General features: G+C 47.6%; 1 protein-coding gene across 16 annotated transcripts in view; it reads left to right on the top strand.

The window, feature by feature from the left end:
- KTN1 (kinectin 1) overlaps positions 1–15,688 on the top strand; it is a 78,665-nt gene extending 62,977 nt beyond the window's left edge. For 10 of the 16 annotated variants that reach the window (XM_053980618.1, XM_053980624.1, XM_053980633.1 and 7 more), the window contains 11 exons: positions 606–695; positions 1,711–1,791; positions 2,377–2,466; positions 2,550–2,642; positions 4,121–4,192; positions 4,636–4,719; positions 4,924–5,007; positions 7,235–7,318; positions 8,632–8,724; positions 14,159–14,278; positions 15,410–15,688. In XM_053980618.1, coding sequence (XP_053836593.1) covers positions 606–695; positions 1,711–1,791; positions 2,377–2,466; positions 2,550–2,642; positions 4,121–4,192; positions 4,636–4,719; positions 4,924–5,007; positions 7,235–7,318; positions 8,632–8,724; positions 14,159–14,263 — 876 coding nt within the window. In that variant the 3' untranslated portion in view covers positions 14,264–14,278; positions 15,410–15,688. The remainder of the gene's footprint in view (positions 1–605; positions 696–1,710; positions 1,792–2,376; positions 2,467–2,549; positions 2,643–4,120; positions 4,193–4,635; positions 4,720–4,923; positions 5,008–7,234; positions 7,319–8,631; positions 8,725–14,158; positions 14,279–15,409) is intronic. The other 6 variants (XM_053980631.1, XM_053980625.1, XM_053980629.1 and 3 more) reach the window with 2 other exon arrangements.
- The last annotated feature ends 9,966 nt before the right edge of the window (positions 15,689–25,654 follow it).

Here is a 25,654-nt window from a genome sequence, read left to right on the forward strand (position 1 = left end):
TCCCATTGCATCCAGGGTTGGGAAGAGAGGATGTAAGTGGCTTCCTTTTAAGTGTTTAAAAGTAATGTTTGAAAGTCTTGCTTTCTTGGCCTGGTTCAAATGTGCATTAACACAAAGTTTCCTTTTGATTTTAATTCTCTGTTTTTGAAGTGATGACGTTATCTTACAGTGATTTTTTTCACACCTAAAATGATTTTAAAAGTACAGATTAAAAAATAAAAATAGTTGATTGACCAAAGTATTTGATTTTGAGCTCACTTAACTTGAGTGGCAGGGCTGGTGCAATCTGTGGATGCAGTTACTCAGCACAGTGCAGTTTGTGTTGTGGACAAGTGAACAATGGTGTAATTTCTGTACAAACAGGCTAGATTGGAGGAGAACTTCAGAAAATAAAAGCTTAAGCGAGAGCAAATGCAAAGGCCAAATTCTGAAGCAATTTGGTGCCCATTTCTGAAGTAATTTACTGCAATTTTAGAGACTATAGTGCCTTTCTCACTTAGAAAAAGACTTCCTGGGTTAAGTCAATTGCTGTAGGCAGAGGAGAGGCTGTTGCCAGGTCGGTGAGTGTGGTGCCCAATCTCACCTGTGCCCTCCTCTTGCTTTAGGAGAAGCAGCAGCATTTGGAAGCTGCCGAGGTGGAGACGCGCCAGCTCCTCCAGAAGCTCTTCCCCAAAGTGTCTCTTCCTTCCAACATGGTAAGAGAAGTGGCTCTTGTGAACCTCCTGCTGGGAGTCAGGGAGCTCTGCTCCTGCTGTGCTGGGCAGTCCTGGAGTGTTTCCTCTCAGCCCCTCTGTCCCGAGGTTTTGGCAGTGGGGTGAGAGTGTCTCTGGCTGGTGATGCCTCTACTTGCACAAGGAAGCAAAGCTGTGGATAGGTTTCTTCAAGAAGTGGTAAAAGAACAATATAAAAGTTATTATCTTGTAGTTTTTATACCCCAACATCTGATTTACCTGTGTTATCTTGTGTCTCACTGAGATAGTAAATTTTCTGGGGTGGATGATGCCTGCTGTGTTTGCTCACTGCCTGGCACGATGGGGATCCATATATCCCTAACTTTCCAGAGGAGCTGCAGTGCCTCAGTGACAGTTAATACAATTTAGGGGGTTTTGTTTTGTTCCAAAGCACCAATCTCCAATTTATATTTTATATTTTTGGTGGCTTTCAGTGGTATGCAGGTTTGCCCTGGGTTCATGGGGTTCAGATGGGGGGAATAACATCAAGTGAATCTGGAAACATGGGTGCATTTCATTTATATTATAACCTCTGGAGGTTTTGAATATTCATATTTAAAATTGCTCCCAAATGTGCTAAAGTAAGTGTCCTGATAAAAGGACTTTCTGTAAGGTTATGAAACAACCTTCTTAAAGTTATAGAGCCATCTGCTTGAAGTGCTCAGGGATTTGGGGAAAGATTCCTTTGAATCTTCAAGTGCTTATGTAGAACCCTGACACTTGCAGAGAGTCCTCTGTCACCCAGCTGCATTTCAGCTCATCCAGGCCCCCCTGAACTGTGTGTGTCTCATCACCTCGTGCTCCTGGGTTGCTGCCAGCTGTGTGTGGCACTGGCTGAACAACAGCCATGGGGCTGTGTGTGAGCTCCAGGGACTTGAGAGACCCTGGGACGCTGCTCCCTCAGCAGTGGGGAGGCAAATGTCCTGAGGAGAGCTCTCCTGAGGTTCTTCTCAGCCTTAACTGAATGATTTCCCAACAGAGCCACAGTGAGTGGATATGTGGGTTTGAGAAGATGGCTAAAGAATACCTAAGAGAGGCTTCAGGATCTGAAGATGTCAAGGTAGGCACAAAAGATGGACAGCTGGTGTGTGGCATAATGGATTTGTCCAGTATAAATCTTACAAATTGTGCTGTGGGTTGGGAATTCAGGTTCTCAGAGAACTCACAAGAAAATTGTTTTATATTAAGTCTAGAATGGTTTGGGTTAAAGATCATCCAGTTCCAGCCCCCTGCCTTGGCCAGGGTTGCCAGTCACTAGACCAGGTTGTTCCAAGCCTCATCCAGCCTGGCCTTGAACACTTCCAGAGATGAGTCAGCCACAGCTTCTCTGGGCAGCCTGCTGTTCAGATAGTCACAGAAATGTATTTGCATCTTCCATAAGTACCTTGTGGAATTGTGAGTTGATGAAATTGAAAATCCCCATTCTCTTTAAGTAATGTTTTTTTTTTTTTTTACATTGACTCCAAGTTTGTGACTGAGTATTGAGAGTTGTAGCTGAACATTGCACTTGCTGTGGAAAGACAGAACTGCCCAGGAGTGATGAATAGTTGCTTGTTGCAGGAGTTTGCTTGCTGAAATAAGATGAATAGAACTGAAATCCATCCACTGAGATGTGACTCTTGTGGTCCCTTTCCTCCTTTGCCAGGCTATGGAGCAGAAGTTGAAGGAGGCTGAGGAAATGCACATCCTGCTGCAGCTGGAGTGTGAGAAATACAAATCTGTTCTGGCAGAGACAGTAAGTGGGATGCCTGGTCACCTCTGTGATGTTCCAGCTGCCTTTCTTCTGCTCTGAGCTTTCAAATCCCTCTCTCTTCTTAGGAGGGGATTTTACAAAGGCTACAGAGAAGTGTGGAAGAGGAAGAAAGCAAATGGAAGATAAAAGTTGAAGAATCACAGAAGGAACTTAAACAGGTATTTCTGAAGTTGGTCTTTTTTTTTTTTTTTTTCCCTCAGCAGCCAGGCAGGTTCTGCTTGAAGTCACAGAGGGTGTCTGAGCTCTGTGAAGGCAGGTGTGGAACAGCCCTGGCTGCCTGGTTTGGTGTATGCATGACCTGGGGATGAAAAAGGTGAAGCCTGTAACAGGTAGAAAAGGAATAATTTCCTCATATCAGTGGTATTCTGGTGCTCTGATACTGAGCTTCATGTAAAGGCTGGATTTTCATCTTTGAAGGAATGTATTTCCACTAAAGAGACTGAAGAGTGGAGGATTTGTTGATACCTTTAGATTTATGTCACTATTTCTGTTGCCATTTTTACAGAAGCAAGAAAAATAAACAGCACAGGTATAAAGTTTTTGACCATTATGATAAATCTGTGTCACAGTCACAGAATCCCTGAAAGGTTTGGGTTGGAAAGACCTTATAGCTCATCCAGTTCCACCCCCTGCCATGGGCAGGGACACCTTCCACTATCCCAGGCTGCTCCAAGGCCTGTCCAGCCTGGCCTTGGACAATTCCAGGGATGGGGAGTCCTTTGCATATGCTGCAGGAAGCAGCCAAATAATAAATAATAAAATTAATGCTGATGGGATAGGAAGCCAAAGATTGACTGTACAAGTGTCTCATTAATGTGCCCAGAAATACATATTTTTCTGATCCTGGTAACTTGGACTCTGTGTCTATTAAGCACATAGTTGTTTCTTTTTCTGAATATATTTGTGAGCAGATATGGATTCTTTGTGCTAAAATTGAAGTATCATAGAATCATTACAGTTTTCTGAAAGCTGTTAAAGTGCTGCTCAATCCATTGTGGTCAACTAATTACACTTGAAATTGCCTGCAAAGCTTTCCTTTTAGGAAGGCTCTGTTGATAGCAAAAGTGGGAAGAAAAAGAGCTTTTATGTTTATTTTCTAATCTAGAATTAAAGTAGGTCAAACAGCTTTTTTTAAAAAGTAATTTCTAAAGTATCTGTGCTTAGTAAATTTGAGTGCCACTGTGTGAGCCTGGCAGCAAACAGATGATTTATAAACATTTTGTTTGAGGGGCTTATAAAGTCTGTCAGATCTGGAACTATAGATGTGCTGCCATCTGCTGCACTTACACAGCCCCAGATAAAGCTAAAAATGCTGGGTTTGGGTATGTGGATGGTGAATATTCCCAGTCTGGGAAGGATTCTTTCCTTACCATGGCTAATGGACAGCTGGATTAGTGCTTACATTCCAAATCTTTCAGGCATGTGGGCTCTCAATAGGTCAAAGAATTTGGGGTGGGAATAGGTAGGAATGGTGTAGACTCAGTAAATTGAATTATTTGAGTGAGCATCTTATTTTATTCAACCAGTCTGATTTCATCCTTAATATTCTTAGATCATTTCTACTATCTTGTGTATTTATGAGGAGTTTGTCTCAGACCAACCCAACTAAATATCTTTATTTTTCCCCAAACTGCAGATACGTTCCGTGGTCACTTCTTTGCAGCACGAGGTGGAGAGGTTAAAGGAAGAAAACAAAGAAGTTGAAACTGTAGGTGCAGGTGGTTTTTTCTTCTTGTCTTTGAAGCTTTATGTTGTTTGAAACACAATTTAGGCTTGTGCTGTAAATCTGAACTTCTCTCCTGCCAGTGGCACAGCTTGTGCTGCAGTTTAACCTGAGCCTTTGGGGCAGTGTTTTTAAAAGGCAGAGAAACTGGAAAAGTTGTTGTGATTTTTACTTCTGTACTCACCCACTGGGGCTCTTTCTTGGGAGACTGAGCAGTTCACTGCTTTTTGACAACCATGGGCTTGATTCTTTCTCTTCTCATCTTATTTTTGATGTTTAAATCTGCCCTGTGCAATCGCTGGGCTTGAAATGCTCTCTAAACATCATGGAATATTTGATAGAAATTTACAGCCAATTATAAATCAAGCAAATGATACTGCAAGAAAGCACTGAAAACATCTGTTTTAACTCTGTTTTTCTGTTTCTAGCTTAAAAAAGAGAGAGAACATTTGGAAAGTGAACTAGAAAAGGCAGAAATAGAACGATCTACTTATGTTTCAGAAGTCAGAGAGGTAAACATAATTGTCCAAGCTGTACTTTTTTTTTTTTTTTCCTTTTGGTTACCATTTGGCTGGCAAACTAACCTAGTGCTTAGCCCCTGTGGCTGAGGAGTTTGTATGCTTGTGACTTTAGGGTAGAGCAGCACACTAATAACTGAGCAGAAGAGAACGGGCATACTAAGGAGACAAATCCTAAAACTCTAAACTTCATTTCAGCTCAAAGATCTCTTGACTGAATTGCAGAAAAAACTTGATGATTCATATTCTGAAGCAGTAAGACAGAATGAAGAGTTAAATTTGGTAAGAAGCTTGTTGGGCACAAATGAGGCTCCCAGCATACGTCTGAAGTGGAGACTTATTTCAAATCCTGTCTGTTCTGCTAACCTCTTCAACTTGATATTTTTGTCCATTGAAATCATTTATGTAGTCTGACTTTTACAATTTGTCTCTTTTCTCTGCTCCTAACAATAGCATGTCTGGTTCTTAAGACTTTTTCCCCAAGTCTGTAAGACTTTCGTTCCTTAAACTTCTTGAGAAGATTTGCAGCGTAGGCATATGCAGCAGCAAATGTAATGTCCTTGGAGCAACAAAATTGGTGCTCTCATCACTTTAACTGGAGGATTATTCTCCTCTGGTGGGGTTTTTTGAGAATGCAGCAGTGCTATCCGTGCTCTGACTGTGCAGAGCCTTTTCCATCCTGCTCTGTTTGGACAGAAATTGGCCAGACCCAAAGTTGGATTAATTCAGAGTATTCAGCCATTCAGCTGCTGATGCCCTGCTGTGGCTGAATGGCTGTGCTGGCTTGGTGCTTGCATGTGTTACAGCCTGTTTGGCTAGAAATGCTTCCAGCCAATAATGCTCCTATAGCAGCTTTCTCAAGAAGGACTTGGATTAGCAGGATAGACCTAAGGATGCATGGTTTTCCATTTTGAGCCCTTTCCCTTCTCACTTGTTTCAGTGACCTGTTTTTTAAGGCTGCAGGAGCAGTCAGAGCCTTCCTCTGCTTGTGTTTGGCCAGTGCTTTCCTGCTTTTGAGCCAGAATTAGGGAGGGTTGTCCCTGTCACCATGTCTGTGGGATGATGGGACAGCCAGGCTACTGCCACTGGTGTAACTGGGCTGAAACAGTTGATTTAGAAAAATAACCATCACCACAGTAACAATGTGCTTAAGTTAATAGTACACTACCCTCAGCAAGCAAAGCCTCTCATTCTGAAAGCAAGGAAAATGAGTATTGAATGCACATCTTGGAGTAAACACCAACCTCTTTGAGGCAGTAATTTATTATGTCTGTGCCCAACAAAAGCTTAAAAAGCTGAGCTCCCTGCTAGGGCAGCCTGAGTGCAGTGTGATGGTGCTGTGCTGGTGGGAGGGTGAAGATGTGTTAAACAACCACCTCCATGCAGCTGGCTCAGGAATGCTCTCCTGAGTGTGTGTGAGTGGCTTCTGCAGGAGGCTGAGGAATAGAAATGTTGGCATTTCAGAATGTGTTCCCCACTATTTAAAAGGTAAGCAAGGAGAAGCTGAAACTGCAGAGGAGCTTCCCCAAAATGTGTAAGCCCAGCATTCACCAGCCCAGTTGCTCCAAAGGGGGAAGCCTTCCAAGGGTGAGACAAACACAATGTGTAGGTTTGGAGTCAGTAAAAATTCAGGGCTCTGAGTAGCCCATTGTTCCCTCCTTTAATCTCCTGCTGGCTTCCAGGAAGATTGACAGCAGGAATAGTGAACATTAGCACAGCACACTTCAGAGGCACAAATCCAACAAAATTGGCACTCGAGCTCCTTGTTAGCACTTCTGTTTGAGGCTCAAGCCTCAAGTGCTCTGGCTGGTTCTGTGTGCTGTGTTGAAGAGCAATCAAAATATCCTTTAAAAAACTGTGTATCCTTTGGAAAAGCTGCAGTTTAAGTACTGACTGCAGCCAGTACAAAGTATTCATCCCTCTTGACTGAAATAGTTTCACTGTTTTGGATTGAATCTAAACACAATCGACAAGTTAATATCCCCCTGTCAGTGATTCATGCCTTGATGTGCCATTAACAGACTGGTTAAGTCAACATAGTTGTAGTAAGTGGTGCTTTATTAAGAAGATAAGTAGAGCTTTTTAGTTTGTTCAGCAGTAGAGAGACTGTTTAGCCTGCTCTAGCAAGATGACAATCTTCATTTTTGCATATTTGCCGTGAATTAAGTTGGAGTCTGGGCTGACTCCCTTGATGAGGATGCTGGAGAGGCTGATGCTCCTCCTGGAATGGAGTTGCAAAGTTGAAACCACTCGTAAGGAAGCCAATGCCAACCTCATTTTTGTCTTCTGTAGTTTCCATTCTTTACCTTTATCTTTACAGATGGAGTCTCTCTTCCTTGACTGTCCTGGTAAACCTCATCATACATGTCCACTAATCCACTGTGTGCAGTAATTGTTAGTAAATCTTACTCCTTTTGCAGTCCATGTGCACTGGGTTAATCCCTGGGACAGAGGAGATCTGTGTGTGTGTGTGTGAGTGAAACTGATTTGCTTGGTTACTGTTTTGCAGCTGAAAACACAGCTAAATGAAACACTATCAAAACTCAAAGTTGATCAAAACGAGAGAGAAAAAGTAGCTGGTGACTTGCCCAAGGTAAGCAGGATGCTTAGCAGTTGCACATATAAATGTTAACAAAACCCCTCAGTGTCTGTAGTTTTGCAGTGCTGGAAATGATGATTTGAAGGAACTTGATTAGAGCTGGTGGGGTGTCTTGCTCCACTGGCTGGAACTGTAAGAGCTCTTCCTCCATGTCAGAAATGCATGAAACTGCAGCTAATATGATAATGATAAAATGAAATGATAAAACTGCAGCTAAAAGCTCTGTTTAATCATCCTTCTTGAAAGACTCCCCTGTTCATGATAATTTTATGCCAATAGACACAAGTGGTGAATTGAGGCTGACAAATAATTCTTTATTTAAAAGAAACTCCAGCCTAACAAAAAGCCCATCCCACAGCCCTCCACCCACACTACAGCCTGAGGCTTTTAAATCCAGTCTCAAGTGGCAGAGGGTTGCAAGCTGGTTTACAAAGCATCTTCCCTTTTGCATGTGGTGGCATATCCACTATAAACCAGGAGACTGCAAATCCTAAAAGTTAGATCTGTGCAAGTGTGATGGGACAAACAGGTGGGTTTCCTGTGCTTTTCCTCAATGACTGCTCTTACAAGATGGGTTGGAGTGGAAGATGTTGAAGCCTGAGAGGTCTCAGTGCTGTCTGTCACTCCAGAAACAATGGGAGAATTGGTAAATGGAGACAGGAGTAGCCTGTGGAGTGGCTGGACTCTGGCTCCTGACTCTGCAGCACCTTGTTCCTCCAGCACAGTATCAAATTGGGCTGAGTTCTTCCAGGATTGGAGTGGGAAATGCTGCTGGAGGAGCATATCTTGTCCTGGACAGGGATAGATGATCACAAAAGCACTGGAGGAGGTGAGAAGCTAAAGGAAACTTACTGTAATAAAGAATTTAAAGCATCTTGCTCTGGACAGTTATGTTGGGTGTTGACATACAAAGCCAGCTGTGCTGATGTCCATGGTTCATGGTGTATTCCACATAAATACAGAGCTGGGGTTAGGATTTTGGAGACCTGCACTCCTCCTTTTATGAAATGTACTGCATGATTTTTACCTAGTAACTTGATGTGAGACTATTAAAGCTTCCCTGTAGGATTGCTCTCAGATGCAGACAGGCTGACATGCAACATGCTGATTGTGAGGAGACATGTCAGTCATGGCAAATGGATTGATCCCTGGAGCAAATCTGGCATAAAACAGATTTCCTTCTCAACAGTGATTTCCTGTGTCTCTGGTGCTCTCAGGGAGATGGGGCTGTGCTAATTGTTGTGCCTTCCTTGTTTCTTCTTTTTTGTTTTATATGTCTTTTTTTTAATCCTGTCTTTCCCTTACAGGCCCAGGAGTCTTTGGCAGCTCTCGAGAGAGAAATTGGGAAGGTTTTTGGGGATGCCAATGTTATTGAAAACAGCGACGTTTGCACAGACTCGGTGAGTGATTCCTGGAGCTCGTGCTCAGGGGCCACACAAATCTCAAAGTGGCAACTTTGGGAAGTGAGGTCCAGCAGAGGAACAGGATGTTTGGGTGATGGGGGCTTTATGAAGATTCCAGTGCTACAGCTTGCCAGGGTGTCAAGGACTCACTGGGAATTTTGCTGCTGTCTAGATCGTGACCTCCTTCCTGTGGCTCAGATTTGCAAGGAGGGAGGGGAGGGATTCTGGGCTTTTGATGGGGTTTTGCTTTGGTTTGGGCAAAAGTGGGGAGATCCCCAGACTTGTCCCTTCACAAAGGGAAAAAGGAAGCCAAAAATAACTCTGCTGATGACTAAGTGGGCTGAAAACACTGTTGGGTTTGCCCTTCTGACATCAGCAATGCCAAAGAAATGCAGTCTTGCACAACCTGTTACACTGAGACAGATTCTCTTGCCAGAACATGGTTCCTTCTGCTCCTCTGCAGCTGTGGCCAAGAGCCAGAACTTGATTTCAGCTGGTCCTGGCTGCTGGGAATTTGTGTTGACCTTGATGTGGCCCAGCAGCAAAATGTTGCGAAGATGAGCTTTGGTAGGGAGCAGCCCTGAGCGCTGTGGGTGGGTGACTCTGCAGACTGCTGGTGTTCCTGTATCCTCCAGCAATGGCATTCCAGCTTTAGGGTCTGGAATTGGGTGGGCAGGTGGCTCCCCTGAGCCTTTGGGTTGCTGTCAGCACGGCTGGGTGTGGAGCTGGTCCTCAGAGTGCTGCCCTAAAGACACCACCTGCACAGGGGGCTGGGCTGGGGTCAGGTCACTGGCTTTTTCCATCTCTGGCAAAAAGAGCTTTCACACCAGCCCTGGGATAACTTTCCAGAGGGCTGAAGGAGATTCTCTCCCAGCTCAGAGGTGTCAATGGAGCTCATTCCCCATTTTCTTCTGAGGGACAGAGTGGAAGGACCCGCTGTCGTTTGAGGGGGAGAGGAGCACTTGCAGATAGCACAAATAATTTATATCAACTCCTTTTAGCTGCTGAACCTAAGTGGCTTCATCAGCTGCGAGAGGAAGCTCGGGGTCCTCTGAGGAGAGCTGCAGGAAAGCCTTTGTAGTCATTAGCAGGAATGAAATGGCTTTTCCAGGCTCATCACTCATGGATGCTGATGGACCCCTGCGCTGGGCTCGGGATGGACCACGGCGCCGTGGCTGAGCCAGAGATGCAGCTGGGCCTGTGAGACTGCAGATGTGCCAACCCTGGGAGCTGAGTCCTGGAGGATGGGAGAGCTGCTGAGCCCTCCCTGTGTTCCCAGGGGAGGCCAGAGGCTTCTGCTGCTGATGCCTTGTGCAGGCTGCCCTAGAGCAGAGACTGGACAGAGCTAAAGAATAAAGGAGGGATTTATTAGGAGGCCTCAATGGATCCACCTTGGGCAGCACAAGAGACCAGCCAGGGCTGCACCCAAGATGAACCAAAATGGTCACAAAATGAGTGACCAGTCATGGGGTCTCACACTTTTATAAGTTCTTCTCCATTTGCATATTGGAGTTCATTGTCCAATTCCAGCTCCAGCCCATGCAGTCCCATCCTGCTTGTTTTTCTCTCTCCAGCTCATGTTGTTTGTGCTCTTGGGCCTGAGATTTGGATCATTTGTCCTTGGTGCCCAGCTAGAGCAGGAATTGTTTTGTCTCCCTGCTCTGTGCAGAGAGCTCACCATCCCCTAATGTGAAGCTCAGAATTACACACTAAAGCAGCACAGAATCTGAAAACTAGAAAAGCTAAAAGCTGAGGCATCAGTGCCAGTCAGGTGCTGTTTCCCTGTCTGCAGCAGGCTGGAGAAAAGCCCCCCTGGAGCCAAAGCCCAGCTCCCTGTGCTGTGCCTTCATGGCTTATCCACATGGGGACAGCAGTGCCATCAGCCATGGCATTCCTGGCTGGTGGCTCTGGGCAGCCCTCCTGTCATTAGCTGTGCCCTGTGGTGGCCCAAATGTGCTCCTTTGGTTTAATTGCCTTAACTCACAGAACCCCTCTGGCTCTCGCATTGCTCTGCTCTTGCTGCACATCCTGGAGCCCAGGTTTCTGCCAGAATATCCATGGCTTTATTCTAAAGAGGAGTGTGGAAAAACAGTCCTAATAAACCTGCAATTAAGCCTTCATTAGTAAAAATACATTAATTGTCTAAGCAGCACTCTTGACAGGTAGCCATTGGCAGAGGCTGGAATTAGAACATTATCTTTTCTCCAAGCCTTTTCTGCTGCCTTTTTTTTTTTTTCCTCTTTTTGAGGGGAGAAAAGGAAACTGTCTCCCCAGAAGCCTAAAAACCCAGCTGAAAATAGCTCTGAGATCAAAAAAGAAAGTCTTCCAGCCACTTCCACCTAGCAACAGTGCCTCTTTTTTTTTTTTTTTTTTTTACTAAGGACCTGAAAACACATGCTTGAAAATGAACATATTTGTTCCTTCTGGGTGCTGGAACCAACCCACAAAATTGAGAAATGATAAACCCTCAAACACACTCTGAGTGTTTTCTTTAGACTCTTTTTCTTTCTATTTAAAAATAGACCATTTGGGGTTTCTAATCAGCTGCTTTGTCACTTATGGGACCAGCTGATGACTAAAGGGGGCTTTTAGTGTGCTTTAAGGAAGTCATTTATATTCAGCAGCTTGCTTAGGCACTGAGCTTATTTTGAGGCTTATGTGCAATCTAATGTGCTTTTCCCCCCCAAATCTCAGTGCAGAGCAGTCCATCACTGGAAACTGGGAATGCCATATGTGACAGATTCCAGGGGAAATCTGTCCAGACACTTCAGCTCCTCTTTCAGCTGCTGGGTCTGAAATCACAGGGGCTTCCCCACTACCCTCCTCTTCCTCTCTTCATCCTCATCTCCCAAAGAAGTGGAGTCACAGATTCCCAGAGTGGTTTGGGTTGGAAGGACCCTTAAGAACCATCCAGTCCCACTGGGACACTTTCCACTGTCCCAGGTTGCTCCAAGCCCTGTCCAACCTGGCCTGGAACACTTCCAGGGATCCAGGGGCAGCCACACCTGTGCCAGGGCCTCCCCACCCTCACAGGGAAGGATTTCTTCTGTTTGTGTGACCTCAATTTCCCCCCAAGTCATGGAGAGCAGAGGGCTGGGGCTCAGCAGTGTGAGGCAGCTGTGCACTCCTGGGTTTGCAGGAGGGCTGTGCTGAGCCCAAATCCATTGGGATCTAGTCAGGATTGGCCCCAGGAGGATTGGGGATGTGTCTATAATTCATGAGTGAACACTGCCTGACATTAGTGAGGTCACAGAACAGAAGGGAGATGCAGTAAATGAGGGAGGGAGGGAGGAGCTGTTCCCAGAGAGGGGGCTGGGAATGCACTGGAGGGCTCCTTCCTTGCTCCTGCTGCTTCTGTGCTGCTGCCCAGGCAGCCTCACTGCTGGTCATTGCTGGATTAATTCACCTACTGGCTGCTAATTGCCTTTGCCTTTCCACTTCCATCAGTCTGCATGAGACTGCTAAGCCAAGTCTCAGCCTTGACAGACCTGATTTTCTGCTTTAATAAGGGTAAAACAGGTTAGGGCTACTCTAATACAGATCCCAATGATTTTTTTTTTACAGTAGAAAAATGTTTACCAGTTGCACAGGAGTAAGAGCTTTGCTGCAGATTGTTTTGTTCTCTTGTCTGAGCCCGGAGTCGTTTCTGTAATGGTGCAGGTGCTTGAGTTTGATTTACTGCTCATTTTGCATTTCCAGCCAAATGGGAGCAGGGAAATGGCCCTCTCTGAGCTCCTTCTAATTTCCCTGGAGCTCTGGGGAGAGATTTGCACCCGCATTATGCATCAGTCTCATTCTGTGGGTAACACCAGAGCGGGGCTGACGGATGCTGAGAGCCTGCAAACACCTCTGTGCTCCTGTGGAGAGCTGGGAACTTCTGCATTGCTGACACCGTGGCAGAGTTGCTTATTTTTAGCTGTTAAATTTCAAGGAAAAGCTCTCCTGCAGGTGATCTGCATGTCTGTGTTCTGAGCTGAGTAAGGAACAGTAAGGTGTGTGTGTGTTAGATGTGGAGCGCTCTCTGTGTCTCTGGAGGAGTTAATCAATAAATATAATAACCCAGGGATTAATTAATCAATAAATATAAAATAAAACAAGGATTACACAGCACTGTTAGCCCAGCAAGGCTGACAGGCAGGGAGGCAGGAGGGGGAGAGTCCATCTTCAGCTGAAATGACACATCCTGATTAAGAAACTCTGGAAATCTTAGGAAAAAAAAAAAAAAGGCTTTTATTTTTGTTTCAAAACACAAGCTCAGCATTTTCATTTCAGCACAGGAAACTTTCTAGCTCGTGGTAGCTTTCATTTTTCCCTTTCTCCTGTTTTCTGCTGCTTGGACTGTTATGTGAAGCCCTCATTTAAGTCCAGCTGTTGCTGGCAAGTGGGAATTTCCCAGGGGTCTGGAGCAGAGGGTGGATCCGTGGGATGGCTGTGGGTGGGGAAGGGTGTGGATCTCCAGGCAGCTGTTCCAAAGGCTGTTTCCCAGCTGGAGCTGCCTTGGGCTGGGGTGTTGGGTACTGCTGAGGACACCACCCCACAGCTCCTCAGTCACACCCAGTCCTTGGTGGTGCAGGAGTTCTGCTGTTCCAGTTGTGGGGTCAGGAGTTGTGCCTGTGATGCCTTGTGAAGGCTGACCTAGAACAGAGACCAGACTGAGTTAAAGAATAAAGAAGGGATTTATTAGGAGGCCTCAATGGATCCACCTTGGGCAGCACAAGAGCCCAGCCAGGGCTGCACCCAAGATGAACCAAAATGGTCACAAAATGGGTGACCAGTCATGGGGTCTCTCACTTTTATAAGTTTTGGTCCATTTGCATATTGGAGTTCATTGTCCAATTCCAGCTCCAGCCCATGCAGTCCCATCCTGCTTGTTTTTCTCTCTCCAGCCCACATTGTTTGTGCTCTTGGGCCTGAGATTTGGATCATTTGCCCTTGGTGCCCAGCTAGAGCAGGAATTGTTTTGTCTCCCTGCTTTGTGCAGAGAGCTTGCCATCCCATAATATGAAGCTCAGAATTACACACTAAAGCAGCACAGAATGTGAAAAATAGAAAAGCTCAAACCTGAGGCATCAGCTGTGCACCCTGACCTGTGTTATAAACCACATCTGTGGGGGGTTCAGCCATGGGGAAATAATCTTTGAGGCTGGATCAGCTGTGGATACCAGCACAATTCCTGGAAGCAGGGAGTGCTGGAGTCCCAGGCAGGGAGGGCAGGAGCTGGATGTGCAGGTGATTCCCTGGAACAGGAAAGGGCTCCTTGACTTTGAACCATGTTCTCCTTAAACGTGGCCATCACCCTCTGACTGACAAGAATTGTTCCCATCTGCACCAAGAGTTGTAATTTTATACAGAGGATCTAATTCTAGGCTTTCTTGGTAATTAGATTGTAAATGAGCTTTTAATAATTTCCTTTCTTTTTCCCTTCTTCCAGGAACTGAGTGATAAAAGGCGGAATGTGGCGGTGAATCTTACCCAGGATGTGGGTCACCTCAAGAAGCTGCTCGTGTCAATAAGCCAAATGCTGTCAAAGGGATGAGGACACTACAGCCAGGTGGGTGTGGACAGTGGCCCCCCAGTTCAGCTGTTGGGAAGGCCACTGGTGTGTTATGGTGGGACTTTGTTCAAATTAACAACTCTCATGGCAGAATATGAGACTTTTTAGAATCAGTGAATTATTAAGGTTGGAAAAGCTTTCTGAGACACTGAGTCCAGCCTTTCCTCCAGCTCTGCCACTGACCATGTCCCCAAGTGCCACATCCAGGGATGGAGATTCCATCACTGCCCTGTTCTAATGCCTGACCCTGCTAACACTTTCAGTGAAGAATCTTTTCCTAATACTCACCCAAATTCTTCATGCAAATCATAAAAAGCTCCTGGCAGGCACTGGATTTGTTCCTGTCTGGATGCACATGTCAATTAGCTGAGGCTAATCTGCAGTTCCCATGTCCCTCTGTAGACATGTAATTCCACCCTCCCTCCCACTCCCTGCTACTTCCTGCAGCAGGTTGCCCCAAGTTTTGTTCTCCCAGAGCCTTTTTCCCTCTTTGTTTGCTCCACCAGCCAACTGTCTGCACTCCCATGCTCTGATTGCTTTGGGAGGGAGGATATAAAATAACCCACAGCAGTGGCTGGCTGGGAGTGTCTGAACACCAGCCATGAGCTCTTCATCCAGTTCCAGACATGTGGACAAGGCTTTAATTTTAATACTCAGCCAGCTTGGAAACCTGGACCTTTGTGCTGATCAAGTGAAATGACCCAGAGTTAGCTGAAGGTTGCATAAGCTCAAGGCACTGAACCTTTTAAGGAAGCTGGTGCAGATTTGGGTCTGAAGTGGGAACTGTTTGTCTTGGGAGGCAGCACTGAACAAGGAGTGTCAGAGCTCCCTTTCATCTGCTGAGGATGGGACTTGTTGTATTCCTGATTCAGGTGCTTTTTATGCTCCTGCCTTTGTAGGAGAGCTGGCAGAGGGTACCTGGGTGTCCAGGTGGGAGGGAGGTGCTGCTGCACCTTGGCCTCTGCTCTGGGAGGCTGGTCCTGCTCAGCCTCCACCACCCAGGCTCGTTCCCCTGGCCTTCCCGGTGCCTGGCACCAAGGGAATGCAGGCAAGGTGCTGGAATGATGGAATTGTTATAACCCTCCTTGGGAGGCTGCTCCTCTGACCTGATTTGTGTTTCTCTTGCAGAGTGAATCACGGGGGAATCGTTCATTTGAGGATAGCAGAAGGCATTGTATTATATTTTGCCAAATTAAAGCCTTATTTATGTTTTCACCCTTTCTACTTCGTCAGAAACACTGAACAGAGTTTTGTCTTTTCTAATCCTTGTTAGACTACTGATTTAAAGAAAAAACCCCAACTCTGTAGACACCTCCAGAGTTTAGTTTTATAATAAAAACAAACCTGTTTGGATAATTAGACCTTTACATTCCTGGAGAGACAGTAAACACATAATCTTTTATCTTATTTTGCTCAATAAAACTTGTTCAGAAAACTCCAAAGTGGTAAAGTCACCAATGGGAAATGACATTTTAATACTGATGTTGTACACTGTTTTACTTAATTACGTTTTTGGGATTAGCTGCCTCTGACTTCAACCTCAAGTAAACACTCCTTTTTTTTTTTTTTTTTTTTTTTTTTTTGGTTGCTAATGTAATCAGTTTTTGTAATGGTGTCAGCAAATAAAGGGATGCTATTATTCAAGGTGTTCCTGCTCTCTTCTTTCAAGTGAGTTTGGATGACTCAGGTGAGGTTTCCACCTCTCCCCTCCCCGAAATGAGCATCAGGCTGCACTCACTGTCTTTGTTTTTGGGCAGAGGAGGAGGCACCAGCTTGAGAAGAGACAAACTGGGGAGTGAGTTTTTGTTCTAAAGAAAAGCTATTAGGGTTTAAAAAAAAGACAGGAAATCCCCATCCAAGTGCCATGTAAATTGTGGTTCTGGGCCATGCCTTTGGGGAAGATCAGGGAGTGCCAGGGGGAGGAACAGCTGGGAACACTGGATGTGGCAAGGCCAGTGGGGAGCAGAGTGTGTCCATCTGCCCCAGATCCCTGGGGTGGGACATCCCAGATCTCCCCTGGGTGGGAGTCTGGGGTGGAAGGAGTTCTGGGAGAGGGTTTGGATGCTCTGTTACCTTGTGCTGTGTTGGGAACAAGTGTGGGGAGGGTCTTTGATGGGACAGGGATTCTCCTGGAGGCGTGGGGAGATCAGGTGGCCCCTCCTCTGTGTCTTAGAGGAACCTCTCAGTCCTGTGGGATTCTGCAATGGGCAAGGGGAGGGGTGGTTTGGTTTTTTAGAGCACTTGAGGATGTGATTATCTCAGGGAAGGTGATAAAACAGGGGTCAGTCATTAATTGGGGGTTAATTGCAGAGATGAAACAGATCAAACTGCTCATCCTGAGCTGGTCACACTCCCCTCTGTGCTGTTTTTTAGTTAATATTTGGCCTTCTTCAGGCAGGAGGTAAAGAAGCCTCTACCTTACATGGTTCCAGTGATCTGGATCATGCTAAGTCCTGCTGAGAGCTGTGAAATAGCTCAGAAGAGGGAGGAAAAAAAAATGGAAAATGTTGTTTCCTCACAGCAGGAGCTACCCCTGCTTTCCAGCTGTGGCCACTGAAGTGTTGTGTTCCATGGAGTTAAAACTCAAATGCCATTAGCCTGACTTGTGTAGGTGTTTGATGTGGAAAGACACCCCTACAACTGCAGCCAGAAGGAAAACCTGAGCCCTGGAGGGTCTCCACACTTGCCCAGGTTGGGGTCAGAGCCTTTGGCAGGTGTCTAAACACCAGTTTGGGGTGTAAGTGGCACTTTAATGGATCCCTGCAGGTTTGACTGGTTTAAAATGATTTAAGAACATAACCCAGGAGCTTCAGTGGTGATGGTTTGGGCTGGGGGTGTCCCTGTGACTCTGATTCTTTCCTGCCCCTCAGGGGAGTCCCCTGGGCCACCCATGCTGGGAAGCTCCTCTGGAACATCATCCCAGTGGCAGCTGGGCTCTGCAGGTAAGGTGTTGTCATTTTTCCTTGAAAAGGTGGGTTTGCAAATGCTGGAAGTGCCTCATTCAATAAATAAATGCTTTTGGAAGGGACAGCAGTGCCTGGAGAGCCTCTGGATCATTCCTGTGTCTCCAGGCTCTTGACTTTCTGTGGGTTGAGCTGCAGAGCAGGGGGTGAAGGTGCTGCTGCAGTGCTCAGTTGAAAAGGGGAGAGATTTGCAGCATCATTCCCTTTCTCTCTGGGCAGGAATTCTCCCTGGAGAGGACGGGTGATCATTTTAGTTTTGAAATTTAAGCTCAGGTTTTTATTTCACTTTATGGGGGGATGTACAGAGGTGTTAGAGGCAGCTGTGGAAAGATCCCCTGGAAAGCTCAGCTGAGCAAAGCCTGATGCCCTCTCTGAAGGGTGAAGAGAGGTCAGGCTGATTCCCCAGGAACACTGGAAAGAGAGAAGGATGCTGTTCCTCTCCAGCCCTGCATAAGACACCACTCATGTCCAGTTTGGTCACTGAGAAATCCCTCCTGCCCTGAGCATCTGCTGGGAGAAAATGGGATGAGAGAAAAAAAAAAATTAAAAGTGTGGGAAGCTGATTCATGAGTGCAATGGTAGAGCTGGTGCCTGGTGTGCTCCCAGGGCTGGGATCTCTGCAGAGCCCCTGGTGCCCAGGCAGGCAGGAGAGGAGGCAGGAGAGGAGGCAGGATGGTGTCTGCCCGCACTAGAGGGAGACAATAGCTAATGGATACAGGGATGCTTTTCTTGGAAAAAAAGCCCAAAGTGGGATGTTCAGATGTTGGCAGATGGATTTTTTCTGGTGTTTGTTTTTTGGAGGTGATTTGCCCTGGGAGAGCCTGCACTGGGTGATGTGGGGCTGAGTGCTGCCTGTGGAGCCTGGCTCCTGTACAAACCTGGCTCCTGTTGCTTTCAGTTCAGCATCACCCCTCAAAATGGGAATGGTGATGCCTCAGGTTTTAGCTTTTCTATTTTTCAGATTCTGTGCTGCTTTACTGTGTAATTCTGAGCTTCATATTAGGGGATGGTGAGCTCTCTGCACAGAGCAGGCAGACAAAACAATTCCTGCTCTAGCTGGGCACCAAGGACAAATGATCCAAATCTCAGGCCCAGGAGCACAAACAACGTGGACTGAGGAGAGAAAAATAAGAAGGATGGGACTTCATGGGTAAAATCTGGAATTGGACAATGAACTCCAATATGCAAATGGAGCAGAACTTATAAAAGTGAGAGACCCTGTGACCAGTCATCCATTTTGTGACCATTTTGGGTTCACCAGGGGTGTAGCCCTGGCTGGGCTCTTGTGCTGCCCAAAGTGGATCCATTGAGGAGATCCCTTTAATAAATCCCTCCTTTATTCTTTAGCTCTGTCCAGTCTCTGCTCTAGGGCAGCCTTCACAAGGCACCAATGGGAGGTGCAGGGGAAGGCTCTGAGCTCTCTCCCTGAAGTTGTGCTGCCCCTCCTGAGTCCCTCCCACCCTTTTTTCCTGGCTGTATCCAGCACTGGGGAGCAGCAGGTTGTTTACCCAGGAGCTGCTGCTGCCTTTTCTCAGGCACTGACTCACTCAGCTATTTATTCCTGTGATTAAAAAAGGAAAGCTCGTGCAGCTTTAATTCGACCCCAAATAATTCAGCTGATTTTGCCATGAAAGCCCTCTGCAATGACACAGCTGTGTGTTCTCCCGGGGGTCCCCACGTCCCCCTTGCCCCCTGTGTGACCTTGGCCTTCTCCTGCAGCTCTCTCAGGGATGTTTGCACTTTGGTGGTCACCCAAGGATCTTGCCAGGCTGCTTTTGGCAGAGGGGTTGTACTGAGGGGGCTCTTTTTGGGTCTTGGTGGGAGATGAGTGGAGGGAGCTTCTGTTGGCTGAGTGGGAATTCCTAGGAGAGCATCCAGAAGGTGAAAACCACCATATTTCTGTCAGGCTTCAAGGTTAAACATCATCTTCCAGCAAAAAGTCCTCCATGGGCCCAGACTGTGCTTGTGCACTGGCTGGAGAGGAAAGGGTTTGGGGAGAAAGCCTCGGGTGATGCTGTGGGATGTAAAGTCTCCAAAAGCTTTAAAACAAATTGGAGATCACTGCTACTTTTCCAGCACTCCAGCTTTCTCTCACATCCTGTTGGAGATCTCCCAAATCCCTGCAGATCCCCTGTGAGCCCTGGCTGGGCAGTGGCTGTGGGTGGAGCAATGGGCAAGGGGTGCTCCTTGGAGGGAGATTTAACCAAAGATCTTCTCAGAGAGTGTCTTCTCTCCCAGACTTGCTTAAAACCAGGCTGCACTCATTCCTGAAGGCACAGATTTTGCTGAGAGCTCTGCCTGCCACAGGGGCAGGATCAGGGTCTGAGAGGTGGCCTCCTCTGGAGCTTCAGCTGGATGTCTTGCTCCGTGAGACTGCCCCAGCAAACCGGTGAGTAGAAGTCTTGAGGAGTTTCCTAAGTCTGTAGGAATGAGCAGAAGTGCAGGAGAACCCATGGGAATGCCAAGACTTGCTCAGGAGCTCACTGGGGAGGTCACCTGTGGTGTGTCCCCTTGCAAACCCCTCCTCGTGCTGTGACGCGGGGGCGTGCAAAACATTTCATTTCTGTTTGAATTTCTATGTTTCTTATTCTTTCCAAGGGCATGTCTGGGAGGGTGCTGAGGTGGCTGCTGGAAGTGTCCCTGTTCTGATGTCCCCTGTGCTGGGGATGGCTGCAAGTTCTGCTCTCAGCTCGTGCATCCACAGCACAACCCGCACGTGGTGGCTCTTTGCAGCTTCCTGTGGGGATGCTGCTATTTCTGGAGTGGTTGCACCTAAAAATACATCTTCAGGCTCCTGGGGAAGCTGCTCTGCATCATTGAGGAGCTAATTAAACTGGGGGAAACTCAGGCCCTCCAGCAGGGCTTGTTCCAAGTTGCTGAAAATGTTGTGGGTTTGTTTTTTTTCCCCTTTTTGCAGCGATCCATGGTACACATGGGCAAGGTCCAGGGGTATCTCCTTCCTCTGTGGGAAGGGCAGGTTTGCACCTGGGTATTGGGGTATTAATGCTTTTTTTTTGTGCAGCTGTGACCCCCTCCAGACCCTGAACTTCAGCCTCAGCCCCACTGTGACCATGGCAGTTCCCCCTGAGCAGCCCTTCAGTGGAGAAAGGATAGGGGCCTGGCAAGCAGCTCTAAATTTCACCCTGTACATTTCTGGACATCTGGGGTTAAAATCCAGCTCAGATGTGCTGAGGGGTCCCAGTGGGCTTTGGATCTCCAGCTTAGCCATCAGAAATTCTTTGTATTAACAAAACCAGCGTCAAATGTGGCCGTGGGTCCTGTTTGTGTCACTGTGGGACCCAAAGCCACGAGAGGATGGAGACTCTGAAGGTTCGTGGCCTTTGTGATGTTCTCACAGGATTTGTTTGGGTAAAACACCCCTCACCACCTCAACCAGGCTTCAAGCAGAGAAAAGAAAGACCCCCAAGACCATTTCAAAGCTCATATTCAGAGCCAGAGTGTTCCTGCAGCACATCAATGCTGCCCAGGGCCATCCTGGAAGAACCTGATCTCTTGCTTAAGCAAATGGGCTCATCCTAATCCAACCCTCTAGAAAACAGCCTGAGCTGCACCAGGCTGGGGATGTAATTCTTTAAAATCAATGAATATTTCAGGAGCAGGGGGAGCTGGTCTGTATCAGCAATGCTGGTCCTGGCTGGTCATTACTAATTCAATGGATGCAGTGGTGAATTGGCTGAGGAAGCACAACAGCTGAAATTTTAAGTGCTGCTTCCCCCCACATGGCTGAGGTGATTTGCTGGATCTTCAGACACTCAGAATGGGGCCCCCAGCCTTCGCCCAGGTGTTAAATACAGCAAAAAAAATGTTGTTTTGTACATGCCTCAGTGTGTGAAGCTGTGACAGCAGGACTTGCACCCCCAAACAGGCAGCTGTGCTTTCTAGGATGTCTGTCCTAAAAATCCTGCTTTTGGGGCCCTGTGATGGAGTGAAAATCTTGGCTTAAGGAGACTCCAAGATGCTGGCTGCCCTGGCAGAGCAGGATCAGTCCCTGTTCCCAGCCCAACGAGGCATTTTGTTACCCAGTGAAACAAAGAGAAACTGATACCTCCATCCTCTCAAAGGGCTTCTGAAACCTGATGGGGAAAACCAGCAAGAGCAACCTGTTTGTTGGTGTGTGTGAGAGCAAAATTGCTCTCTTGAGAATAAGTGTTTGTAGGGGAAAAGCCTGAAAATGGGACACTCAGGGAACAGGAGCTTCTCAATATCATGGAATACAGAATGGTTTGGGTTAGAAGGGAACTTAAATATTGTCCAGTTCCACTCCCTGCCTTGGGCAGGGACACTTTCCACTGTCCCAGGTTGCTCCAAGCCCTGTCCAACCTGGCCTGGGACACTTCCAGGGATCCAGGGGCAGCCACAGCTGCTCTGGGCACCCTGTGCCAGAGCCCCACACCCTCACAGGGAACAATTCCTTCCCAATATCTGATCTCTATATTTTATATATTATGTATTTTTATACATATAATAGAATGTAAATGTAACCTCCCCTCTCCCCTTACCTTGCTGGGGGGAGGGGGCAGGGGCAGCTGGGCTCTGTGCTGGTTTTGGGGGGATGTGGGGTTGCTCTGTGGCCCTGCAGCCGTGTCCCCATGTGGCACAGTGCCCTTGGTCTGGCCCTCTGCCCCCTTGGGAGGTGCCTTTTGAAGAGCATTGCAGCACACAGTGTATTTATTTTAAATGCACACGTGGGCGTTGCTGCTGGGCTGGGGGGCTGTACAGGCAGAAGCACAAACTCTCCCCAAGCTTTCTTTGTCCTGGGATTCCTGTTCTTGCTGGTCAGGGTGAATTTATGACGAATCTTGTGGTATTTGACAGGTGAATCTCTCTCTGATGGGTCCTTTTGGAAGCTGAGGCAACTTCACCCCCTATAGCTGGGTAAAGGGTGAATCCTGTGGGACTAAGAGCAGGAGAGGAGCCCCCAGCAGTGCATGTTTAGCATGCCTTGTGCCAGCAATGGGGCTCTGATCCCATATGAACACCATGTCCATATGTTACATATACACCTCTCTTGGGGTGTGTGTGTTTCACCAAAAAGGGGAGGAGTTCTATGGTCCAAGGCCAGGTTGGACAGGGCTTGGAGCAACCTGGGATAGTGGAAGATCTCTGCCCATGGCAGAGGGTGAAATGAGATGATCTTTAACCAACCCAAACCATTCTGTGACTCTCTACATCCTACTTTGCAGTTAAATCTTGCCTGAGGATGGCTAAATCCAAGCATATTTTTTTTTCCTCACCTTTTGCTTAAAATCCATGTCCCAGGCTCATCTTTTCCTAACTAAATCCACCTTTCAGCAATAGCCTTTGCCATCATCCTGGTTCCCCAGGCCCTGCAGCTGACAATAAGCTGCTGTAACAGCAACCAGCATTAACACAAGGGCTACTCTTAATTACAGGAGCTGCTGTTTATCTCCCCAGCTCTGTTTGCTGCTGACAAAAGCCCGCTCAGGAGGGGGGTCTCTTGCTAATAAGCTGTGTGTGCACCCCAGCAGCGATATATTGATGTATTTTTAATAAATATTCTCCTTTAAAGGGCCACATATGTATTCTGGGCTAATCCTCTCATTACAAGATCGTGGGGCGGCTCCGAGGTCGGTTCGAGTGTGCCTGGCAAAGCTGGATTCCCTATTCATGGCTGGTGCCTTAGATCTTGTACTTCCTGAAGGGGAGAGATGATGAGGGTAATAACGACTCGCTGTGCTAATTATTGTCATCCTTGAAGTTTAGAGGAGGGAGGTGCATCGCCTCAATTAAGGAAAACGGGGAGCGATAACCCGATAATAGAGAAGCCTTTCATTAATCAGTCCCCCTGGAAATGGGAGGCTCTGCCGAGGCTTCTCCCTGTCCACCTTCACCAAACAGTTTCCTTAGGATGGGATAATAGGGAGGGAAATGGGGATTAAGGGTTGGGATGGCGGCAAAGGCAGGAACCCTTCTAGCGAGGGCTTGGCTCTGTGCCGGGTGGGTGCAGGGGCCACGTCCTTTTGCTGCCTAAGCTGGAGCAAACCTGGAGTTAAGTGGGATGGAAAGGCACGTTTAAGCCTTCCTGTCTGCTGTTTACCTTGCTCTCCCACTCGGGTTGCAGGGGCTTTAATTTAGTTAAAATCCGATTAAAATATTCCGTTACCATTTGCTCAGCGGCTCTGTGTACACCGGGCGTGGCAGGAAAGGGAGAAAGGGCTCAGACTAAAGACTAAAGCTAAGCCTGCACAGGCCAGCAACCACACAGCCTTTGAACTGCTGCATCCTCATTTTAGTCAGTGTTTTCCCCTCACTTATGTTTTCCCTACTTTCATCCTTTTTCTCCCATGAAAAATCCTCTTTTAATGTGAAACCTCCGAGTCTTTTCTTCCGCTGACTGGGGAGAGTGAGGCTGGAGGTAGAGAGACTTTTAAATCAGGCTGGTACTTCGCAGGACGAAACATTCCTGGCTCTGTAACAGTGGTTTCCCTTTCTTTGGTGGCTCTGGATGGATCCCATGTGCAGGTTGATAAAACAGCACCACAAATGCACAATTTTTTTACCTCTGTCTCCCAAACTGGAGTGCAGACAGTTAGTGAAGAGCATCCTATTTAATTTCCTGAAATATTTACACATTGCATGGAGCAATGGTAGGGCTGGTGTCAGTCCCCTGACAGTTTTAAGAGGGTTTGGATGGTTCACATCTCTTCCTACTTGGGTTTAAACTCCTTGGCTACCAGACATGGGAGCAAGTGGCGAAGGCAGCATTGGCTTTGCAGGAGCTTTCTGCCTGCAGGGAGTTGCAAGGTGGGACAAACTTCAGCCTGGAAGGGAATTTAGGGAGGTGTGAGCTGTCCCTCACCACTCTCCCAAGGCAGGAATGAGGAGTAGAACCCCTGGGAGAGGTGTGGTGTTGCCTTTTGCCTTTTCCCAGTTGTTTTAGTTGGTTTTCCTCATCATCAGCTGGAGATGCATCACACGGGGAGCCTGTGCTGGGGGATGCTGCAGCATCCACGCCCCCATGGAGCTTGTTTTGGGGATGGGGACAGGCTGCCACTCGTGAGCAGGGTTGTCCCCACCATCCTCTTGGCTTGGGATCCTGTTGAGGGGGGAAACTGGGATCCTGTTGGGGATCCTCTTGGCTTGGGATCCTGTTGAGGACCCTGGGCGAGGAAATCACATTTGTGGCTGCTGTCTGCAGCCAAGGGGGCCAGTGGTGCTCTGAGAGCATTTGCTCCACCACTGCCGGGTCTGGGGGTAACACACATCCTGCAGGGATGGGGTTTTGGCAGCACTCCAGGTTTTTTGTTTTTTTTTTTTTTCCCTTCCTCTCGCCAGCAGCGAGGGAGCCTGGAGGGGAAGGATTGAGGGAGCCTGGAGGGGAAGGATTGAGGGAGCCTGGAGGGGAAGGATTGCCTGCTGTTCTTTGCTGAGGACGCTGAGCACTGGGGGAGGAGGTGGCGATGGAAATGACTCATCTGTCTAGCGGGTCCCTTCTCCTCAGCGCTGCTCCCACGCGGGAAGGTGATGGTTCTCCTCCTTCCTCCTCAGGGGAACAATGAAGCTGTCGGAGCTGTTCCCTCTGCAGCCGGCTGCTTTCGGAGATGCCTTCAGGGGGAGCAGGCTGGAACTCTGGGGTGGCACCGTGGCTCTCCAGTGCCGTCACACACCTCTCAGCCCCGGGGGACTTGTGGTTTTGTGCGTCACCTAAGGGAAAATAAAAGGGTTTTTGAGCAGGGTAAGGACAAAAGCTCAGGAAGCCCTCTCCAGCAGCTGCCAGCCCAGGGGCTGGGCAGGGTGAAGTGATGCTCTCCCAGCTGCTGGTGGTCTGCAGCATGGGATAACCTGAGCCACGTGTGCTTTCCATGGATTTAAGAACCATCCATGAGTTTGTCCTGTCCCTGCTGGAGCTCCCTTAACTGCCGTGTCCCAAGGCAAGGAGATCCACTGGTTAAACACCCACACTCGCAGGGATCACTGTTAAATCCTGCCGGCCCTGTGCTTGCAACCCCAAACGTGAACAAAGCTCTTAAAGCCTGCAGGATTTGTTCCAGAAATTCCTGGCGCGTTTCAGCAGCTCCTGGGAACTGATTTCATATTTTGTACAAATGTTTCCCTGGCCCCTGTGAGCAGAAGGCGAGCGAGCAGCTCGTGCAGCATCTGTTGGTGTCACAGCTGATTTTAGCCCAAACTTGGCAGCTCTAAGCTCGGAGCCTGCCCAAAGGCTTCAGCTTCTCCATCCCTCCCAGCAGCAGGGTTTGATTTCTCCTTGGGTTCAGACACCAGAATGAATCCCAGGAGTTTGGAGCAAGTTGCCGCCAGCAGGTACAGAGAAATCAGCTTCAGCTTCTCCTCAGGGCTCCTTTGTGCTGCTCCAATCAGCTGCCCCAGAGGTTACAGCTGTTGGGTGAAGCAGCAAAGCCTGGATGCT

The sequence above is a fragment of the Vidua macroura genome, chromosome 6 (genome assembly GCF_024509145.1).
Source record: "Vidua macroura isolate BioBank_ID:100142 chromosome 6, ASM2450914v1, whole genome shotgun sequence".
Taxonomy (NCBI): Eukaryota; Metazoa; Chordata; class Aves; order Passeriformes; family Viduidae; genus Vidua; species Vidua macroura.